The following is an 18,716-nucleotide window of genomic DNA, read 5'->3' on the forward strand; positions in this document are numbered from 1 at the left end:
TTCATAACGGATGTTGGTTATAGAGGATCAATACCATCCATGGCCCCCACACCTTCTCTGGCCAGTTCTGGGCTGGTCTGCCAACGTCACCCACCTCCCACTTCCAGACCACCCTGGCTCCCACCCGCTCTCCAGCAGCTTCCATGATCCGCCTGCTATCGCCACCACTACTGCCGATCTGTACTTGTCTCTGGCGACCGTTGACTCCGCGATTCCCACTTCACATGTAAAATTCTGAAGGGATTGGACACGCTAGATACAGGAAACATGTTCCCAATGTTGGGGGAGTCCAGAACCAGGGGCCACAGTTTAAGAGTAAGGGTTAGGCCATTTAGAACTGAGATGAGGAAAAAACTTTTTCACACAGAGAGTTGTGAATTTGTGGAATTCTCTGCCTCAGAAGGCAGTGGAGGCCGACTCACTGGATGCATTCAAAAGAGAGTTAGATAGAGCTCTTAGGGCTAGCGGAATCAAGGGATATGGGAAGAAGGCAGGAACGGGGTACTGATTGTGTATGATCAGCCATGATCACATTGAATGGCAGTGCTGGCTCGAAGGGCCGAATGCACCTATTTTCTTTCTTTCTATCTATCTATCTATCTATCTATCTATCTATCTATCTATCTATCTATCTATCTATCTATCTATCTATCTATCTATCTATCTATCTATCTTCCCCGGCTGCCAGCAGGCTGGGGCCATCAACTCATCCGGATTCCAGGCCCAGTGCTGGGCTGAGAGTCTGAAGAAAGGTCTCGACCCGAAACGTCACCTATCCATATTCTCCAGAGATGCTATCTGACCTGATGAGTTATTCCAGCAATCTGTGTCCATTTGTTTATTAACCAGCAACTACTTATACAAGGACAAAAGCTTATTCAGTAATAGGGGACAATTGGCAAGAACCAACACCATCCCCCCCGTCCAACCCCCCCTCTCCCCCCAGTCTGTTATAATGAGGGTTTAATGTCATCATTCCCTTTTGAATTTCATAAACTGTAATCTGTTCCATGTTTAGCTCACTATTTTTTTGATTAACACATTACCGTTAACAATCAATAAATTATGAATGGAATCATGATAAAATCAAGGCATTGGGAACCAAAGACACCCCAGACCATATTCTCATTGGACAAATCTCTGGCTGAAGTGCTAGTTTGAATCTCGGTGGTCCACTGCAATTGTTTTATTATCGTCTTGGCTTAAGGCAGGCAACCCTATACCTTTATTTTCCATGCTTTTTTGTTAAGTACTGTTTTTATAAACTAATCCACGGAGCGAATCAACCTTAATTATCTTCAGTGATTATGTTTCACATTATCACTGCCAATAAAAACCTTTCAAGGGAGTGTAATTTATAATTCTCTCTGCTGAGCAAAGATCCTAGAGGAGCAAGATAGACCACTCCTCGAAAAAACGCGTAGTATGACATGTGTGATCGTCGACGCCATTTTTTGAGGCATTTATTGGGCTTCCCCCACACTGTCATGGCGTCCTTATCTAAATTTCATCTCACTGCTCTGCTATCAAGTATTCTAATCGTAAATCTAAACGACCCGACCTGTCATTCTTTAGGTTCCCCAATAAAAAAGAAAGGTGAGAAAATATTTTTATTATTTTCAGTCGATATTCTGTCGTGAAAATGTTATTTTCTGTTCTCCCATCAACGGCCATTGGGAAGCTGGGTTTGTCGGTACATTAGAAAGTTATTAGCTATTTTTAATAGATCGGTACTCACCACAATAATAAAGACAATTTTAACACTTCTGTACATTTTTTGGTTTTTATCTTGTAAGGGATTGGCTCTCCAAAATAGGCCCAGGACACATCAGGCCCTAGTGACCAGGAGATATTTCGAGCTCGGATTCAAGTCCGAGAATGGGCGGCTGTTACCCATTATTTCCTCGAACATAGGGACATAGCAAACAACACTCACATACATACAAGACATCACAAGCAAAGATCACAAGCCCGCTGTGAAGAAGGGTGCAATCAAATAATATATAACTGCTCTATTATCTTGGGCGGCAGCAATCAAAGATACTAGTGGAGATTATGGGGACGGCTTTGTGCTATCGTTCCACTCTCCCTCTCCCCCTTCCCCCTCTCCCTCTCCCCCTTGTCCTGTCTGTCCCCCTTCTCCCTCCCCCTTCTCCCTGTCCCCCCCTTTCCCTTCTCCCTCTCCCCCCTCTCCTCTCCCCCTTCTCCCTCTCTTCTCTCGATCTCTCTCTCCCCTCCTCTCGATCTCTTGCTCCCCTCTCTTCTCTCGACTCTCTCTCTCTCTCTCTCTCTCTCTCTCCCCCTCTCTTCGCGATCTCCCCTCCCTCTCTCCCTCCCTTCCTCTCCCTCTCTTACCTCGTTGTGAGAGTTGGCAGCTCTGCTATGCCTTGGGTCCAAAAGAGGATAGATAGAAAATACTAATAAGAAGCTTTTAATAAGTCCATTCTAACCTAAGAATTCAACACCACTTAAGCCAATAAAAAACCTTTCAAGGGAGTGTAATTTATAATTGTCTCTGCTGAATACACCTCCTTCTGGAGTTATGTGCTGGTTTTTTAATGGCCAGCTGATCAAAGTGCAGGATCAGCATGGTCCAGTATAAAGGAGGGATAAGGATGGCAAGATAGAGGGAACTACAGGTGACTGACCAATTGCATTTAAGTGATATATCATCCATTGGTCAGGCAAGTAGCACTAGGTTACAATAAACTTCCTACATATTCCAGGAATGCATCTCATAAAAATGGGTGAGGCTTAAATGCATTGTAAAATCATAAATCGATGTTGACTTGGGAAATCCTTTTACTGCTATCCAAATGCCCGATTATTAATCTTTAATAATTGACTCCCATCTTTCACACCACCAAAGTCAGGCTAACTGGTCTGCTCTCTCGCTCCTTGAAAAGTGGGATAATTAGCTATCCCTCCAATCCCAGGAAGATCGTAAATTTATTGACGTTGGAAAATAATAGAAACATAGAAATTAAGTGCAGGAGTAGGCCATTCGGCCCTTCGAGCCTGCACCGCCATTCAATATGATCATGGCTGATCATCCAACTAAGTATCCCGTACCTGCCTTCTCTCCATACCCCCTGATCCCCTTAGCCACAAGGGCCACATCTAATTCCAATGAACTGGCCTCGACTACCCTCTGCGGCAGAGAGTTCCAGAGATTCACCACTCTCTGTATTCACTCGGTTTTAAAGGAACAGCTGTGACCCCTTGCCCTGGACTTCCCCAACATCGGGAACAATCTTCCTGCATCTAGCCTGTCCAACCCCTTAAGAATTTTGTAAGTTTCTATAAGATCCCCTCTCAATCTCCTAAATTCTAGAGAGTATAAACCAAGTCTATCCAGTCTTTCTTCATAAGACAGTCCTGACATCCCAGGAATCAGTCTGGTGAACCTTCTCCGCACTCCCTCTATGGCAATAATACACCTGCTTTCTTCACTGTATGCCTACTTTCAATGACTCATGACACCCCTGCTCCTGCCAAACATTTGCCCACTCAGCACCAGCCGATCCAAGTCACCTTGCAGTCTCCTAGCATCTTCCTCACAGCATAACACTTGCCCCAGAGGGAGCCCCAAACTTGGAGGAATATCAAATATGCTAGGGTATGTTGAGGGTCTTGAAGAGCATTAAGGTGGATAACTCCCCAGGAGCTGATGGGATCTATCTCTGATTATTGAAGTGCAATAACCTTGGATGTACAATAATACTTGGACATAAATGTAGATGGGTTGGTGAGTAAGTTTGATACCAAATGTGGAGGAATTGCCATGAGGAAGGCAGTCAAGATTCAGTAGGACATAGATCAGCTGCAGATATGGGTGGAGAAATGGAGTGTACTTCGAGCAAAGGTGAGGTGCTGAAATCTGTTAGGGTGATTGGGGAGGGAACTTGGAGTCCAAATTCATAGCTCATTGAAGGTGACAGCACATGTAGATAGGGTGCTAAAGAAGGCGTACAGTATACCATTTCTGGAATATTCAGCATAAGAGTCACAAAATCCTGTCACAGCTCTATAAGACTTGGTTAGGCTTCATTTGGAGTATTGTGTCCAGTTCTGGTTATCCCATTACAGGAAGGATGTGGAGGCTGTGGAGAGGGTTCAGAGGAGTTTTTCCAGAATGCTGCCTGAATTTGAGTGTTTCAGCTATAAGGAGAGGTTGGATTCCATCTCTGGAATGTCCAAGGTTGAGGGGAGACTTGATAGAATCATATAAAATTCTGAGAAGTATAGATGGGATAGACAGTCAGAACCTTTTTTTCCCAGGGTAGAAATGTCCAACACAAGAGAGCATAGCTATAAGGTGATAGGGGGAAAGTTAAATAGAGATGTGCGGGGCAAGTTTTTTTACACAGAGTGGTGGGGACCTGGAATGTATTGCCAGCTGTGGTGGTGGAGGCAGATACAATAGTGGTGTTTAAGAGACATTTAGACGGATACATGGAAGCATAAGAATGCTGAAAGCCATCAGTAAACATCTGTACTGTCCTTGCACATCAGAACTGTTCTGAGTTTGTGATGAGCTGGCTGGGGCTTTGCACATAGCCATAGTATCCAGGAGTTAGGAAAAGGGATAACATCAGCCAGGTAGACAGTCAGAAACCTTTTTTCCCAGGGTAAAATTCCCTATAACTTATTGCTACCAGAGTGCAAGTACATAGAATGTACAGCTGTGGGGCTGCATGAACTTGGTGTTTAAGAGACATTTAGACGGATTGATTGCAGTCATCTGTACTGTCCTTGCACACAAACTGTTCTGAAATGAGCTGGCTGGGGCTTAGCACATAGCCATAGTATCCTTGAAAAGATAATCAGCCAGGTTTCCCTGGACTTATTCTACCAGAGTGCAAGAGGTGTACAGGGGATGAACTTTGTGCTTGATTGTCACTGCCCAAAAGAAAATGAGGTGGTACTCTTGAAAGTAATTGCATCCATGGAATATTCTGCAGAGGTGTGGAGACAAAATTGTGTCAAAAAGAAAATAATAACTCTTTGCAGCACCAATAATGGCCCAATTTGCTGGAGCCAGACGTTGCCGTGGGATACGACACATCATTTACACTTTCTATGGGCAAGATTGAAAGGGATGGTAAAAAATGTATACCTAGTTCAGGAAAATTGAATGATTGTTCCTCACCAGACAACTGCTCAAAATGAAACCTAAAATGCACATTCGATTTAGTTTTAATTAACACCAGGAATTTGAAAAGCTCCTTCTCTGGTTACAAATCAAGTCCAGATGGAACAAAATTCAACACCCACAGGGTTAATTATGAAAACCAATGTCTGGTTTGACTTGTTAAATATTGTATCACCACCTTCCTGACACAAACGTGACTCTAATACATAAATATCTTTTTGTTTGGGACATCTGACAGAATAGACATTACACAGTAAAAAATATAAAAATTCTGAGACTCTAGACCTAGGGTTAATAACCGTAGAAAGAAAGTGAATGGCTGTTAGAAGTCCTACGATCAACTGCGAGGGCAAAGCGTGAATGATGTAGTCAGGCTCAGCCTGCCTGAACCTACCTGATCTAACAGTTGCCAGACACTTTAATTCTCCTTTCCATTCCTACACAGACCTTTCTGTCCTAGGTCTCCATTGTTAGAGTGAGGCTAAATCTCTTCTGGTATCAACTCCATCTCAGATCTTCTCTTTTCCTCTGCCTGCTGCTCCCCCTCCTTTTATCCGTAAAATATCTAATTTCCATAATTCTGATGTATTGACTCATCATGTTTTCTCTCTAGAGGTGGTGCCAACCCTGCTGAGTATTTCCAGCATTTCCTGCTCATATAACCACTTTGTTAAATGTATATATAGAGTTTACCCATTTCACTAAAGTCCTACAGGCCAATTTCCATCAAACGTGCAATAAGAGTCCACAATCCAAACTTTATTGGCCTTGTTCATCGCAGTCAGGTTGGAGAGTTTGTGCTCAGGAGCATGTCTTGTCATGAAGACACATCCTACCACCTAGTGGTACTGTGGGTTGAAACATTACCAAAACCTACAGCATTGGATGTGTAAACAAATCAACAAATTTGATCAAGCTGACCTCCATCACTGGGAGAAAATACCACATTTAAGCTTCCAGGGATCCCAAAGGTCTTTAGATCCATCTAATTTTGCTATGAAACAAGCTAATTGTGCTGAAGAGCCTCTTTGTATTGATTATAATTTGACCTGAATTAACATGAGTAGAGTGCCTTTTCAAATATTATTTGGAACTTAGCATTGGGTACTTTAGAATATAAACATCAAACCTTAAACATAATTCCCAGAATGAGGCAAGACATTGTAAAAATGGGAGCAAGATATAGTACAAAGCCACAGAACAAAATGTAAATGTTTGCTTTTAATTTTTATTTATGTTCTCAAAAGGTAATTACAGAAGTCTACACTTAGACTAGTCATTCACTGCTTCCCAAAATGGGCACATGCAGTCATTAACTTATGCTAATTATATAATTTTCACAAATAGAAGCCTCTTCCCACCTCATAAAAAAATGTTTAACATTTTCCTTCTGTGCTTTGATCTGCGATGATGATGTACAAATGGGTGAGGGACAGAGGTATGCTGAATGCAAATACTGGATCCATTGGCCTTGCTTTGTAGTTGAATGCCCCATCCTAATGTTCCCTTCTTCCTTCACACTCACCCAAGAAGGACAGCATCAGATCTTCTCCCGTATCCCCCACTTCAATGTTAAACTGTTCCACTGTAGACTTGCTTAAGAATAAGCACTGAATTCTAAAATCAGGATGTTAATTTTAATCTAGCCTGCCTATTGGGAACCTAATAACTGGATCATAAGCAAGTCTGGTGCTTAACATTAAAATCACTGCTTGGTCATAATGGGAAGACCATAAAGCTGAAATTGCACCATGCTATTGATTTCTCTGGTGGTTGAGAAGGTCAAAGTAACTCCAAGTAAATGGAGTACGTAGAACAGGATTTTAAAGGAAGGGTACACTTATGGAGCGTGATTAGATTGAAACCACAGTCCACATTTCCCAAACCCCCAGCCCTTGCACTCCAAATGCCCAGTATCTGTTCCCTGCTGGTGAATCTCATTGTTAGCCTTGCAAATTTGTAACATCTACCTTATAGACCTAAACACTACATACATACTTATATACAATGAACAATCAATTCTTTTGAAATTTGAAAACAAAGTTAGTCTTCCGTCAAGCAACAAGATTCTCTACTGCAAATAATCATATAAATGTCAAAAAGCTCAACTTGGTAACCTCCCTCTGCTGCAGAGTATGCGGAATTTGGATAATGCTGAAATAATCAACATGCTATTCATACTTTTGTCCTGATCCTTCAAAACGTTCAAGGAAACAATTGTTACGGAACAACACAAGACATATCTAATCACTAAGTAGTTGCTCAATTGCAGTCATAGATAGACAGTAATGCAGTCATCTGATGCAAGAGGAACATGGATTAGGGGATATTACATTGGCATTTCTGCAGTGTTGTCTTAAATCAGAGCAACTTTACATCAAAGGCAGCAAGTCTTGTCCTTGAAAATCCTCCCTAAAGATATGATACAAATTAAATTACCCGAGAGTTATTTCAACGTCCAAATCTGAAATATCTGCTGTTCTGATATTTTGTAGTCTATTATGACAAAAGATAAATCTTGACTCTACAAGGCCATAACTTTAAATTAGCGCTGAAAACTGATAGCGCTCATGGCCGTATATTTTCTCTTTAGTTGGTGCATTCCAAGGGTGTCGGAGCTTATTCTAGTGCCCAACCAACAGGAGCATCTGAAATTGTCCATCATAATACAGTCCAATGTCACTTTCAACTTGAAAAAGTCCTTTAAGAATGGGGTGTCTGGACAGTGAATTAGCAAGTGAATCTAGCCAACTTCTCCCTCAATGCACATGGGGGTACCAACGTTAATAGAAGCACTTTTGCTGTTATATCAATACCAAAACAGTTCAGTCCCAGGGATTGAGAGGTTTCTGTGGGTTATATATTCACTGTTTGTACCTGCTTGCCAGTTGGGGATCTCTGGAAATGATTTCATTTTCCGTTGAATAATTTAAACTGCAAAACATATTGATGTTGTGGATGGATTTAATTCTAACTTCAAATACTTTGCTATTTATAATCTAAATGCATTTCACCATTACATTAACGCATAGATCTAACAACTTGATAACAACTTGGCTTAAGCTGAAATAAACCCTCACAAAGATGCCATTGCGATAGATCAGATGAACTTCCTTCAATCATGTGCTTATCATGCTACTGTATCCTATAGTCAATAGATAAGCATGACAAAGATTGAAGCATGGTGTCTCAAAAATATGTATGTACTGCAAAAACAATGTCATTTTTTCAATCCTCAAAATAAAACTTAGTGTGAGATTGAAGGCAGGTATACTTCATTGCAATTGGGCACAGGATACCAAATTACAATCTTCTTTCAGTGGATCATTGGAAAATATTGAACCAATAACAAATACATCAATTCAGCCTTTTGAATGAATCTTACATAGTTTTAAAGAATGTCCACTATGTGGGAGTATTTCACTCATGAGGGTTCCTACCAGTTTATGTTAGATTTGCACTCTATGATCTAGCTGACTGAAGTTTAATGGGTTAATTTTTATATGTGGCATGGTCTTGGTTACAGTGAAAGGTTTTCACATTCTCTTGATCCTGTTGCTGCAGGGTGGACAGAGCAGCTTCACCTGGTCCAGCTCGTAGGCCTTTCCCTGCAATGGCTGCTCACACTCCAGGCAGCAGAAGTGTTTCTTGTGCCATGTCAGTCCCTTGCATTCTACGTAGTCTTCTGAGAAAATTAACTGCAACGAAAAAACAGATCGCAATCAAACACGAGTTATTACACGTCTTATCCCCTTCCCTGCCATTCCTTGAAGACTAAACCCCAGATGCCATTTCAATACAGTATCTACAATAAGAAAATGTAAGGGCGGCACGGTGGCGCAGTTGCTTCCTTACAGTGCTAGAGACCCAGGTTCGATCATGACTACGGGTGCTGTCTGGATGGAGTTTGTACATTCTCCCCATGACTTGCATGGGGTTTTTTTCCGGGAGCTCCGGTTTCCTTCTACGTGCCAAAGACGCACAGGTCTGTAGTTTAATTTGCTTGGTAAAATTGTAGATTGTCCCTAGTGTGTGTAGGATAATGTTAGTGTGCGGGGATCGCTGTTTGGCATGGGCTAAAAGGTGGGTTTCCACGCTGTATCTCTGAACTAAACTAAACTAAAACATGCCACAGTATGAAGGTAAAGTTCCACATTATGTCCTGTGTTCTAGAGTAGATCCTCAACTATTGATCTTCCGACTCAGAGATGCAAGTAAACCCACGACATGGGTGACCTCTTTACGATGGTGGAGGAAATTTGGCCTTTTGGATCCACTCCAGCTTCCACCAAGCAATCACATTGGTTCCATTTTCTCCTCCTTATTTCCCCGTAGACTTGCAATTTATTATCTCAGGTGGCCAAGAACTCCCTTTTGACACGAGTTGTAATTCATAGCAGACAATTAACCTTCATAGATATTATTTTTGGATATTAAAGGAATCGAGGGATACATTCATGTTCATATTCAACCCTTTCAACCCATCAAGACTGTACCTGCCCATTTTTTTCTACATAAATGCAACCTACTGAATTTCTGAAAAGGTTTCATTTGCGTCACTTTTTTGTTTCATTGTTCATGGTTATAACTTGTCCACTGACTCTCCATCTTCACAGGCTAATTCTTAACCCCATTTAATTGTGGTCCAGCAAAGAACTTCCAACGAGATCCCAATTTTGTCTTGGGGCTAAAAACATATGAAGACAGAGAGGACTTCTTCTTTCAAGTAAAAACACCACTCATCTTTTCCAACAACTATAAGCTTGATTTTATAAATACTGACACAATCTACTATCCCATTTCCCACCTTAACTTTTGACGTAGATGGAGGCCATTCTATCCATTGAGTCTATGCCAGCATGCAGAACAATTGCAACAATCCCACTCCTCACTAATTCCTTGTAACCTATTCCCTCCCATCAAGTACCTGTCCCCTGCCCTCCTTACCCAACTGATTCTGCTGCCACCATCGGTACCAGGGATAATTTACAGTAGCCAATTAACCTACCATGTCTACTTTTGGAGATCCAACAGTTTATCTCTGCTCTGCGTCTACCCCAAATCAGGCTCTCTGTCAGCTCCAAACTGCTTTTAACACTGTGCAACGCAACCTGTGTGATTTAAAACTTGTTTTAAATGCTGACAAGACAAAGCTCATGCTGTTCACTAAAGCTAAATCAAAGCCCTCGGACCTCCCTCCTATCACCACTTTACAGGGCTCTGTGATTGAATCTGTCTCAATATAAATATCTGGGAATTATAATTGACGATTCTCTCTCTTTTAAACCTCATATCCAGCAACTTGTGAAAAAACTAAAGATAAAATTAGGTTTTTACTTTAGAAACAAATCTTGTTTTTCTTTTGAAGCCAAAAAAAGACTTGTTGCTGCAACGTTTATATCTGTGTTGGACTATGGTGATGTTTTATATATGAATGCATCTTCAAAATGCCTCCAGTCTTTGGACACGGTCTACCACGGAGCACTGAGATTTGTTACTAATTTTAAAACCCTCACGCACCACTGCTCAAGTTGTATGCTCAAGTTGGATGGTTTGCCCTGTCCACCCGCAGACTCCATCATTGGCATATCCTTATTTATAAGACTATCCTCGGTGTTCTTCCTTCATACCTGCAGATGTATGTAATTCGAAAAAGCACAGGAACTTATCAGCTCGCTCTGAGGACTTGTTCTTACTAACTGTACCTAAAGTCCGTACTGAACTGGGGAAGAGGGCATTTAGTTATGCTGCTCCCTTCGCATGGAACCAGCTGCAGAATGAACTGAAACTTAAGGAGCTGGTTTCTATAAACAGATTTAAATCCCTTCTTAATGATGTTGAAGCGGGCTCTTCTGTCTGTACATGCTTTGTTTGATGATGTTCTGACTGTGACTCTATTTATATGTCCTCTGTTGTTTTTAAATTATTGTCTGTAACTGTGAAACTGTGCTGCTGCCTGTCTTGGCCAGGACTCTCTTGTAAATGAGATTTTTAATCTCAATGAGACTTCTCCTGGTTAAATAAAGGTTAAATAAAAAAATTAAAAATCTCCAGTAAGTAGTCTTGATCGATGATTACAGAAACGATTTATGTAATGAAAGGATCTCAGCATTCACTTTGAAAATTATGGTTACATTTTGATACAGCTATTGAGTCCAATTTCTGAGATATTATGAGGCATTGATATCCAATTGAATATGGCATTTATGTGGGAATACAATTCACTATTTAGCCGAGTTTTTATTCTTATGTTTTAAAGCAATATTTGTAGCAATTAGCACGTCAAATCCAAGGTCTGTTTATGTTTCTATTGAATGAAATATAACCTGCGGACAGCTTTTTAAATTTCCTCATTTTTGAGGCAACAATGTAAAGATATTGAATGATTGTTAAAAATAACTATCTCCAGAACACAAAAAGGATTCCTTGGAGGCAATATTATACACAGTGAGAACGGGGCATGTCATATGTTCCTGGGTAGTCACTGCCATGATTGGAAAAAGCAAGTTTAAAATCAGGGAGCACGACGAATGTAACAAAAAGCATCAAAACATAAATCATTCCCTTTAAAAAAATATATATTGACTATGGGGGCTGGGATCAGGTCATCCACTGGAATTGAATCTTCATGTTCTCTGTTAGTCTTTTCTGAAAAAGTGAGTGAAGATTCAAAGCATTTTACAAGAGGGGAATGGAAAAAAAAGCAAAAGGAATGGCATTAGGTTATGACTGATGGGACAAGCACAGCTGGGCATCTTGGTCAGCATGGATGAGATGGGCCGAAGGGTCTGTTTCTGTGCTGTATAACCCACTGATTAACAATAATCTAGACTTTAATTTCATTACATTTTCCTTTTACAGCTCTCTGTGACTAAATGCTCTGCAAAAAAATGCTCCCATTAACTTTAGTTGTATCAATGCATTTCCAAACATAGTACGCACACCTTAACTTTTCAGGTGGTTTGTGTGCACCTACACAATGATTATGATAATCTTTAACATCAGACATTAACATTCATTGCTGACCTAAAACCAATTTTACTTTCACAGCCATTTCCACCAAGAACACATTGTTTCACATGGAACTTTGTGTTTTCATCTTAGTGGATGTGAATTAGCTTCCAGATTAATGCACAATGCATTTGGCATCATCAGAATGTACAAGTATATAGATTATACTCAGAGATGACACAGGATGGTGTTCTTAGGGGCTAACCACTTAAAATTATATTTAAATGGAAAATCCTGCTTGTAATGCAGACGCAAGGCTGGTGGAGAAATAGTCTGCATCGTTCAGATGAGTCGTTCTCCTTGCTGCTTAGATAAGATATCTTAAAGCGGTTAGTTGTTTGTAGTTTTATGATTCTGGGGCAAGTTATTGTAACTTTATAGGGATGTAGTGAGTTCAGTGCTGCTGTGACCATTACAGAGCTTGTTGGCTTCCAGGATGGATGGTGTTATCTTTGACATTCCCAAGGAGTAAACATCACAGTTTAGTTATATTCATTTCAATTCACCGCATCCAGAATGACTTCACCACATCAAGGCTGCAGCCCACCGGTGTCATTAATAAGATGCTGGACACCCAGTTGAATTATTATGCACTGTCACCCAGCCTTTTCTTGGGTTGCGATGCTGACAGCTATGTGCAGGAAGGAGCTGGAGCTGCATATGCTGGTTTATACCGAAGATAGACCCAAAATGCTGGAGTAACTCAGCGGGTCAGGCAGCATCTCTGGAGAAAAAGAATAGGTGACGTTTCGGGTCAGACCCTGAGGTGCTGCCTGACCTGCTGAGTTGCCCCAGCATTTTGTGTCTATCGTTGACAGCAATGCGAATACACATTGCTTCGTGCTTGGGCTTGTAATGCACTGAACATCATTCTCCCACCAACCAAGAGCGGCAAGATAACGCAGCTGGTAGAGCTGCTGCCTCACAGTGCCAGAGACCCTGGTTCGATCCTGACCTCAGGTGCTGTGCTGCCTGTGTGTGGTTTGCACATTCTCCCTGTGCCTGCGTAGGTTTCCTCCGGGTACTCAAATGTCCTCCCACATCGCAAAGACGTGCGGAATTGCCGTCTGTAAATTGCCTCTAGTATGTAGGAAGGGGATACCAAAGTGGGATAACAGAACGAGTGTGAATGGACGATCGATGGTCGGCGTGGACTTGGTGGGCCGAAGGGCATGTTTCCATGCTGTATCTGTAACATAAACTACACTCACCTCATCACAGGCATTGCAGCGAGGTTTCTCACTCTCACAGTAATGGCGCCCACACAACAGCCTGCCGCTCTTCCAGAAATAGATGAGATCCACCAAGGGTTCTTTACACCAGGTGCATAAAAAGCACGCTGGGTGCCAAAGGCGGGCATACCCTGCTCGTTCGCTATATACCACAGGGCACTCACTGCTGACTGTCTGCTTGCAGAGCTCACAATGCTGCCAAGAAAAAAAGAGATCAAAAATCAGATCAGCAGAAAAAATCACACAAGAATGTTTCCATCAGGAAAAAAACAGCGTCAAACCTTGAGGTGTGCCTCGCTCTTGAAACAATACTCTTTGACTTTAAGATGAGGCCAACCCATTTCCAGCATTTCCGTTTCACATGTACTGCATTCAGAAGACTGGACCAATTTTCTATTAAATGGGGAGAGGGTCGGGGGAGGGGGGGGGCTTGTTTGGACTCTGGAATGCTACTAATGGGCTAAGTTCCAAAGGTTGTGCAGCAGTTGACCTCTGAAGTTCACTTCTAATGCAAACATTATAGTCCAAAGCCAAGTAAAAAGGACTCATTATGATCACAGGGTAATTCCACCAAACCACATGTAGCTGAGCAACAATCTAGAAATGTGATATTTTAATGCAGGCCAAGGCTATTTATGAATTGAAAATAAATGTTTAAAGCATGGATAGATTCAAACCCAAAGCTGGAAATATTAGTGCTAACTCACAAACTTGTCGGTGTGGAGCTATATTGGCACTTTTTAAGTTTATGTGCTTTAAATGGAAGGAGAAATTGTGTAGGCAGATGTTGATGTGGCATTTATCCTGCAATTTTAAATAAGGATTTTTTTCTTGCACAGCTAAGGTACAGAATTTCAATATTGCTGATGGGAGGTCTGTATGCATCATCATTTTACACATGACAACAGCTCACTGTTTGGGCAAATTGGCTCCAGACACAACCCCATCCAAAAGCTGCCTGGTGTTTGACTGAAGCTGCAGATTTTGCATTTCAAAGGTGAATATCCCACCTTCAAGAATGAATATTTTCTTCCATTTATTCCATTCCAGTTTATACTCCCCAAGGTGAAATTGTTGTGAGTCTTCTCTATCCAGTCAAACAAAATATAACTCAAAAACACCTTTTTTAAAATCATTTATGCGGCTTTTGTTTAAATCACTTTCTACGGAGTGATGGAAACGTTAACCTCATAGTCAACTAGCTGCGCAAGGTCCAAAGTTCTTGATCTTCTGCTAACATTTTCCATCTACTCTTCACCTTCAGTAATTGAAAAAAAAATTGTGCTTAATAATATGGAATTTCCAGCTGCCTATTGTAGGGTTCCGCACAGCCTGGGCCTGGAGACGGGAATCAAGCAAAATGACCACTGGTGTATAAAATAAAAGGATCCAATGAGAGCAAGAGTAGAGAGAAAAAGAAGCAAGGGAGTACTTAATTTCATTCTTCATGAAGGCACGTGAGATTGCAGATGCTGGAATCTCGAGCAAAACTGGAGCAACTTAGCGGGCGGGCCCAGCAATATTCTTTCTTCATTCCCTTCTACAGATGCTGCCTGATCCACTGAGTTCCTTCAGCTGTTTTTCTTTTGTGTCTCTTAATGACATTGGCTGAGAGAATATTGGACAGGTTTTAGGAGGACTCCCCCTCCCCTCTTCCCAACCCCCACAATCACGTACCTCACAAAACAGTGGCACAAGATCTCATTTTGAGCCAAACAGGGTTTAAGGCCTCTTTAGAAACCAATGAAATACAAACAAGATGGAAGAAATTAACTGGATAGTAGAATTTGTTATGTCTGTATCTTCCACACACCCCAGGCTTTGGAATCAATTCTAGTCCAGTAATACAATTCTTTGAGCTGCCTGAGAGCAGTGATGGGGTGGATGGATGCATTGGGATGTGATGAGAATATAAAATAAATCACAGATTCTATTTTGAAACTTGCTTAATAACCCCAGTCCAAATGTTTCTAATTATCAGCTACCAAATACAACTTAGTTCTAAGAAAAGTGTTATCACCTCAATGCAAATATCACTTCAAACCAAGAGATTCCTACATTCCTTATCATTACAAACATTCCCCTCTGATGCGATCAGTTGGTTGATATGTTCAATGCTGTAATGTCCAATGTGCTAATTCTTTAAACTGATAATAAAGCTCTCAGGAAATACCAAGAGAAAGACGTAGAAATGCATTTTCCCCACCTCCACCCAAATCCCTTGCTTGCAAAGAAGCTCATTAGTCAAATCATTAACCGTTCAGTTCTATCCACTGTCCCCATCTACCCCTGGTCTGCGTGACATTTACTGTTTACAAAAAAGAGCATTTACTTTTGAAACTGGCAGAACCTGACATCATCGCAACCAGATCAAAGTTAAAGAAGTATTAAAAACTTCAACATGCAGCAACAAATCAGCCAACGAAACTCGTGAAATTAGAAGACTTTACAAAACAAACAGAGGGGAAATTAAAAGGTCAGCATTTCCATCAGCAGTGGTAAATAATACTTTAGTTAATCAGCAGGCCACAATCATCAGTGAGGAATGCTCTTCTCCACTATAACAAACTGTTTAGGTTTATTATTGTCACGCAGTTGAGATTTTGTGGATTCTAATAAATACTTTTGACCAGTTTATCAACCTTCTCAAGTACTTACTGAAATCTAGAGGTAAACGAGTGTAGTTTTGTTTAGTTTACAGCATGGAAACAGGCCCTTTGGCCCACCAAGTCCGTGCCGACCAGCGATCATCCCTTACACTAGTTCTAGCCGACACAATAGGGACAATTTATAGCAATCAATTACCCTCCCGACCTTTGGGATGTGGGAGGAAACCGGAGCACCTGGAGAAAACCCACGAGGTCACGGGGAGAACACATAAACTCCGTACAGACAGTAACCGCAGTCAGCATGGAATCTGGGTGTCTGGCATGAAAAGGCAGCAACTCTACCGCTGCGCCACTGTACTGCCTCTACATTGGTAAAGAATAGAATTCATGCAATACTTCTGGCATATTAAACAGAGCAGATATGGTTCAAATCGTGAACTTTTAAAGATAACCTATCGGGAATGTTGACAATGAATAAGTGGATGGTGCAATGATGGGAGAGGCTGGCTCGGATGGGCCTGGAGAGGCAGGTTTTGCAGGCCAGCATGGTTGAAAATCTTGGCATCTGAACTTTACATATTCAAGAGAGTAAAAACAGTTTTTTAAAAAAGTAGTGAAATTAAAAATCTGTCAAAAACATGAACAGGCAAATTGCTTTCACTGGGTTAACCTGACTTTCATCAGCTTTGCTGTTGTCTGGAATTCACTAAATTAAATTCTTGTCCACTCTTTCCAGAAAATGTCACTTTTCTCGAGTATCTTCAACAGTGATATACTTTGGCAAGCAGTGATCTACAGATGGGTCAATTATAAACTACATGCAGACAAATGTCCAGTTAATCTGCTTTGAGCAGTAGACGTTGAGGGAGGATTCAGGAAAGCTCAATGCTTTTCTTTGGAAGAGACCATGGAATCTTTGTTATTCAGTGGGGTCTTCTAGTGGTTGTTTAATGGATCAGACGATGGATCTGATAATTGTTCAATGGATCTGATAATGCATTGCTTTCTGTGTCACAGCTATGAGCCTCTCAGGTTGTGTATTCAAATATCTGAATTTTCAAGATCCAGCTAAATGAATATTTGTGAATTTGAGGGCAGGGCTGTTTTATTCTGATAATGGTGGCCATAGGTACAATAAACCTTTCCAAAACGGCCCATCAGATTTAATAGACAGTTGGAGTAACCCAGTGGATCAGGCAGCATCTCGGGAGAAAAAGGAGAGGTGACACTTTGGGTCGGGACCGTTCTACAGGCAGTCTGAAGAAGTGTCCTGACCTGAAACATCATCTATCCTTTTTCTCCAGAACTCTCGCCTGACCTGCTGAGTTACTCCAGTGCTTTGTGTCTATCTTCAATATAAACCAGCATCTGAAGTTCATTGTTTCTACATTAATGGACAGCTCTTTATTAGCACCAAGAGAGTCAGTCAATCAGCCAATGACACAGGGTTGAGCATCAGGCACTGCAACAATCAATCTGCACCCTATGCTTTCATATCCTCATATCTGATTGTTCCCATTGTTCAAACGAGGCCCTCAATTATGATGAGTACTCACCTTTTACCTTCTTCTGGTGCTGCTGTCATACAAAAAGAAGTGATTGCTTTTCAAAGCATACACCAGATGTAAATAAATTCACACACCAGAGGCCAGGTTCTGGGATACATCAACCAGCTATTAATTTGAACCAGCCCATGTAGCTGGTTTTAATCACGATTGGGGCATCTGTGAACTCTGCTTATCGTGGCTAGCTTTTTTTATATACATGGTCATAATTTTCAACATAATAAGTCAACTAATCTGATTAGAATCAAAACAGAAACTAGGCTGGGGAGTCTTTTTGTACTGCTCTTGGGGAGCTGTAAAACTTCCAAAGGCTGAATAATTGCTATAAGCAGAATCTCTGACTCTTAAAGCTTTCACAAACATTAGCTTTACTTTAAGCAACTGATCTGTCTTTTCCAAGAGGTCAGATAGGTGATTTCTGCTGTTTCTGTGGATGAAACAAATGACCAGCCTGTTACAGACTTCACCCCACTGACACAAGATGGCTTTGAAAGGATCTATATGTTCTCATCGTTGACAAGTGACAGCAAAGATTCATAACTCTGCTCCATTCACAAGGACAAATAATTTGCTGAGTACTTTTCACTAAAGAGCTATCCATTTAAATTCCTGAGCTGAAGTTGGTAAGTCCATAAACTAGAATTTTAGGTGCATTTTTGCTATGTGATACTGAAATACTTACACATTTGCTGGCAATTAATCTTGGTACTATGTGAAAGCACGGATATCTGAGCTCAATGAATTTTAACCCTGGCAGCTCCAATTTTGTAATTAGTGGTACAGAACAGGTGGGGGTCAGATTTTGCTGCCTGATCAGAATGCACTTGCAGCTACTCAGTGCATTAGTTGTAGCTGGATATTCTCAAATTTAAATGTATTCCATTCATCATTATAAGTGTTTTCAAGTAGTTGTTTCAAGTTACTATTATCCTCCCTCTGTAAAACTGTGTAATGTCAACTTCCATTGATGGAGTCATTATGCAGTACTGACATGCTTGCTATCTCAGTAGGGCAAATCAAAGTGTACAAAATGAAGTTACTAGCCTGAAGAGTTTACAAAAACAAAATAGAAGGATATGAACAGACTTAATGATACTTAATAGGTAGACAAAAATGCTGGAGGAACTCAGTGGGCGAGGCAGCA

At 41.0% G+C, this 18,716-nt stretch overlaps 1 protein-coding gene across 1 annotated transcript in view; it reads right to left on the bottom strand.

Moving 5' to 3' along the window:
- Positions 1-6,365: 6,365 nt before the first annotated feature.
- Positions 6,366-18,716, bottom strand: part of lmcd1 (LIM and cysteine-rich domains 1) — a 67,568-nt gene continuing 55,217 nt past the window's right edge. Inside the window, exons 5-6 of the mRNA XM_055647730.1 lie at positions 13,378-13,593; positions 6,366-8,853 (exon numbers count right to left, since the gene is read on the bottom strand). Coding sequence (XP_055503705.1) covers positions 8,692-8,853; positions 13,378-13,593 — 378 coding nt within the window. The 3' untranslated portion in view covers positions 6,366-8,691. The remainder of the gene's footprint in view (positions 8,854-13,377; positions 13,594-18,716) is intronic.

This window comes from Leucoraja erinacea, chromosome 16 (assembly GCF_028641065.1).
Source record: "Leucoraja erinacea ecotype New England chromosome 16, Leri_hhj_1, whole genome shotgun sequence".
NCBI lineage: Eukaryota > Metazoa > Chordata > Chondrichthyes > Rajiformes > Rajidae > Leucoraja > Leucoraja erinaceus.